This window comes from Sinocyclocheilus anshuiensis, unplaced genomic scaffold, assembly GCF_001515605.1.
Source record: "Sinocyclocheilus anshuiensis isolate Anshui unplaced genomic scaffold, SAMN03320099.WGS_v1.1 scaffold1347, whole genome shotgun sequence".
NCBI classification, from domain to species: Eukaryota; Metazoa; Chordata; class Actinopteri; order Cypriniformes; family Cyprinidae; genus Sinocyclocheilus; species Sinocyclocheilus anshuiensis.
The window spans coordinates 52,937-57,853 of NW_015536555.1; the positions used below are offsets into that span (position 1 = coordinate 52,937).

General features: G+C 36.8%; 1 protein-coding gene across 2 annotated transcripts in view; it reads left to right on the forward strand.

The window, feature by feature from the left end:
- LOC107701373 (ATP-binding cassette sub-family A member 1-like) overlaps nucleotides 1–4,917 on the forward strand; it is a 10,410-nt gene that overhangs the window by 2,878 nt on the left and 2,615 nt on the right. For both annotated transcript variants that reach the window (XM_016503378.1, XM_016503372.1), the window contains one exon: nucleotides 4,603–4,846. In XM_016503378.1, coding sequence (XP_016358864.1) covers nucleotides 4,603–4,846 — 244 coding nt within the window. The remainder of the gene's footprint in view (nucleotides 1–4,602; nucleotides 4,847–4,917) is intronic.

The window sequence follows — 4,917 nt, forward strand, 5'->3', positions numbered from 1 at the left end:
AACAGCTGATAAAAACATCACAATAATCCACACCACTCCAGTCCATCAGTTAATGTCTTGTGAAGTGAAAAGCTGAAACAAATCCATCAAGACGTTTTTAACTAAAATACTATAAAGTCTGAGACTGAGTCTGTTTCAGGCCTTACGTTTAATTTGTGCCTGAATTTATCTGCTCTCTCTCTCTTTCTCTCACTGTGTCTCTCGGTTGTAATTAATGATTGTGGAGGTGTGGGCATTAATGAGTGAAGAGGCAATTAAGAGCAGCTCCCTTGATCGACCCTCCCCTCTCTTTCTCTCTCTCTCTCTCTCTCTCTCTGCTTTATCTTTTCTTGTTCATGCTGTCTAATGGAGCAAAGCAGTAGGACAAGATCTACAGCTCTCCATCGCACGCCGACTCTCGCTCCATCTGCAGGCCTTCCTCATTCAGTCCATCCTCTCCTCTTTCTCTTCTCTTCCCTTCATCCCGTCGGTCCTCCTGCGGTGTGTTTCTGCTGCCATCTGTAGGACGCCTTCTCTCACGCTGCATTCACTTCCCTCGCACACTCAGCAGGGAACACACTTCATGTCGTCAAACACAGGCCTCGCTCGAGTCGCACAGACTGAAGGTTTGCGGTGCACGATCTGCTCATGGAAATAAATATAACTGTCTATATTTGCTCTGAAGGGCATATAGGAATACATTGCATCATATTTCCCAAAGCATGTGGTGTTGTTGGTGTCAGTGAGTTCTGATCTCTCGTATCGTCTCCACTCGTCCTGTGATCGATGCAGCAAAGCGGGGACGACTTTGTCTTTGTCTCTGCTGACATTTGAATGTTGATTCATCTTTATAGCGAGCGTGCACAGCTGCAGGTGTCGTGAGTGAATGAGTTGTGCTCGCCGTGATTTCCTCAGCCTCATTTTTTAAAAAACAATTGCAGTGACAGTTTCTCTAAAAGAGAAAATCTGTTACATTTGACTTTAAATATTCAAACTTGTTTTGCTAGCAAGTCCAAATATGTTATTGAAAAGCTGTATTTTCAGCATTATTACTCCAGTCTTCAGTGTCACATGATCTTCAGAAATCATTCTAATATGCTGATTTGCTGCTCAAGAAACATTTCTGATTATTATCAATGTTGAAAACAGTTGTGCTGATGAATATTTTTTTGTGGAACCTGTGATATATATTTACATTTTCAGGATTCTTTGATGAATAGAGAGTTCAAAAGAACAGCATTTATTTGAAATAGTAATGGAAATATATTATAACACAATAAATGTCTTTAATGTCACTTTCGATCAATTTAATACATTCTTGATTAATAAAAGTTGTAATTTTTCAACAAAAAAAAATTGCCAAACTTAAATATAAAATTAAACTATAATTTAAAGATAAGATGTTGAGAATATTTGTAATTTTATTTTTAAAAATACCATTTTAAAAAACTTCCAAAAACTAAATGTTATTAAAATTACAATATCAAAAAAACACTATCATGCATATCAAAATGCACCTTTTAAAACAGTTTTAAGAAGTTTAATGATTTTTTCTAGATTTCATATGTTCATATATCAAAATAGGCTTATTGGACGTTACCTAGCTGGTATTATTTTCAGGCGCTGCATAATATCATTGCGCCTGCTGCACCCATGGTACGGCAGCAAAGTTCCTTGATTATTACGCCAGAATGAGAGTATAGTTCCTAGCCATATCGGCCTAGAAAATCACAACTTTTCATTTTCCGTCGGTCTTATACACGATGTAACTACAGCAGAGTCAAGTTTTAAATAGGAAAAATATAGAAACTCTTTGGTCATTTTTGAGCGAGATGCTAACGGTCTAATCAGATTCAATTATCTATGCTAAGCTAAGCTAAAAGTGCTACTGGCAGACCCGGAGATCGGCTGAATGGATTTGAAAACGGTAAAACTCAACTGTTTAACTCTAGGGGAGTTGGAAAATGAGCCTATTTTCAAAAAAGTGGAGTGTTCCTTTAAGGTGTTTCTCACGTATCTAACTGCAATTATAGTATAACTGTCTATTATTTAATGATACACATTAACTATAATGCGCTTCATAAAATAGAACTACTCGTCAGATTTTTGAGAGATTAACTAATGTGTTAAAATGTCATAAAATGCTGTAGTTTCTCAATGGCTCTGACGTGAACTATGATTGGAAATGTCCAAATTCCCCCAAAAAGAAAATGGTGTCATCATTTATTCAGCCTCAAGTTGTTCTAAACCTGTATGAGTTTCTGTCTTCTGTTGAAAACTAAAGATATTTTGAAAAGTGTGTTAAACCGAACAGTTGACTTCCATAGTATGTGGAAAAATACTATGAAAGTCAATGGCTACCGTCAACTGTTTGGTTAAAAACATTCTTTAAAATATCTTATTTTGTGTTCAGCAGAATAAACAAATTCATACAGGCTTGGAACGACTTGAGGGTGAGTGAAGAATGACAGAATTGTATTTTTGGGTGAACTGTTTCTTTAAAATGGCCAAATTTTGTAAGTTCACTTCACGGCAAGTAATAAAGTGTAAGTCACTCACACACCTGCCATTAACATTGTGTGCTTTTATTATTTTGAGAGCAGGCGGTTACTCTGATAAAATCATATTGAGGCTGAGTGTTTATAAACACAAACCATTGAGTAAACACACACACACACACACACACACACACACACACCTCTAAACAAACACAAATAAACTGCCATCCAATAAAAGCACCTGTAAGACTGTCAGTCGACAATCAAATTGCTCCATTACTAGAGTTACTGTGCTTAGTGTGTGAGTTTTTCATCTAATTCACTCAGAGTCTGTGTGTGTGTGTGTGTGTGTGTGTGTGTGTGTGTGTGTGTGTGTGTGTGTGTGTGTGTGTGTGTGTGTGTGTGTGAGTGAGTGAGTGAGTGTGATCTCACACTTTTGTGTCTTTGTTCTTTTAACAAGAAGGATAAAAGCACTAGAGTGCTTCTAATGTACATCAGTAATGTTGAGAGCGGAGGAAGTTTTTATAAGACAGCTACATTTCGCAGCAATCTACTGCTGCACACTTTACACAGACTATAAATCTGCATCTACTTTTCACACATCCACTGTTTAGAAGGATGAAAATATAGAGACGCCGTTTATCTGTGCTGCTTTAGATGTGCATGCATGGCATGCAAACCTGCATGACTTTATTCCTTTATTTTTCCTACCACAAAAAAAAAAAAAAAAAAATGTGTAAAAAAAAAAAAAAAACTTTTGAACAGTAGTGAACAAAATAGAAGCATTTTTATGAATGGTCACAGATTTGGACCCCACTGCAGGGGTAGACTATGAAACACCCATTTAACAAAGTGACAAAGGTAATCTGTTCAATTCAGGTTTTACACACAACATTTTAAAAAATAACAGCTTGCACAATTATGATAAAATGTCAACATTTTTTCACCGAGTTAGTAACATGCAAACACACTCAACCTCTGAAACTCAGTAATTGTGACTTATCTCACAATTCTGACTTTATTTCTTGCAAATTTGAATTTGTATCTAGGAATTTTGAGAACATCTATAGCTCAACAATAGCATAATAGTAGCTAAAACTTGTGAGAAAGTGAAATTTGTTCTAAATTTACTATTCTGAAAAAAAGGTTAGAATTGCGAGTTTATGTTGCAATTCATCCTTTTTTTTCTTGTGAGATTATATCTTGCAATTCTGACTTTTTCTCTGATTTTTAGATATCTTTTGAGGCGGGATTGCGAGATGTAAACTCAGAATTCTGAGAGTAAAAATCAAAAGTGCAAGATGTAAACTTGGGAGAAAAAAAGTCAAAATTACGAGTTTATAACACACTTTTGACTTTATTTCTCACAATTTTGAGCTATTATCTTCCAATTCAGCTTTTTTCTCAGTATTTTATATCTTTTAAGGCAGGATTGCAAAATGGTAACTCCACTTTGCGAATTGCGAGACGTTAACTCAGAATTCCGATAATAAAGTCAGAACTATGCAACGTTAATTCAGAATTCCATAATAAAGTCACAATTGCGAGACGCTAACTCAGAATTCCGATAATAAAGTCACAATAGCGAGACGTTAACTCAGAATTCCGATAATAAAGTCACAATTGCGAGACGTTAACTCAGAATTCCGATAATAAAGTCACAATAGCGAGACGTTAACTCAGAATTCCGATAATAAAGTCACAATTGCGAGACGTTAACTCAGAATTCCGATAATAAAGTCACAATTGCGCGATGTTAACTCAGAATTCCGAGAATTAAATCAGAATTGCGAGATGTTAACTCATAATTGCAAGACATAAATTCAAAATTAAGAGAAAAGTCAGAATTGTGAGATATAAATGAAAATAAATAGTCTGCGTTGTGAGATGTCTGTTTGCAGTGTTCAGCTTTGTACACATTGCAACCTATGTGGAAAAAAAAAAGTGGAAATAGTGCTGTTTTATCAGATGGTGTGCAGGAACTCTTTCTTCTTCTTTGAAGTTTGTGGCGATGTTGTTGAATTCTTCATGAAATGATCTGTGGTTCATATGTGCTTTGATCTCAAACTAATCCAGATTGAGAATACAGTTTTTGCCTGTAAATCTGTATGTGTGTGTGTTGCAGGTTCGGGGACGGATACACACTGATCATACGTGTGTGTGCCGATCAGGCCGACCTGTGCACAGTGGAGACTTTTGTGCGTGACACATTTCCCGGCAGCACTTTGAAAGAGAAACATCACAACACTCTGCAGTACCAGATCCCGCAGGGAGAGGGAGCCCTCGCACACATCTTCAGCCAACTCAGCAAACACCAGCAGCTGCTGCATGTGGAGGATTACTCTGTGTCACAGACCACACTAGACCAGGTAAAACACACACACACACACACACACACACTCATACTCACACACACACACACACACACACACACACACAC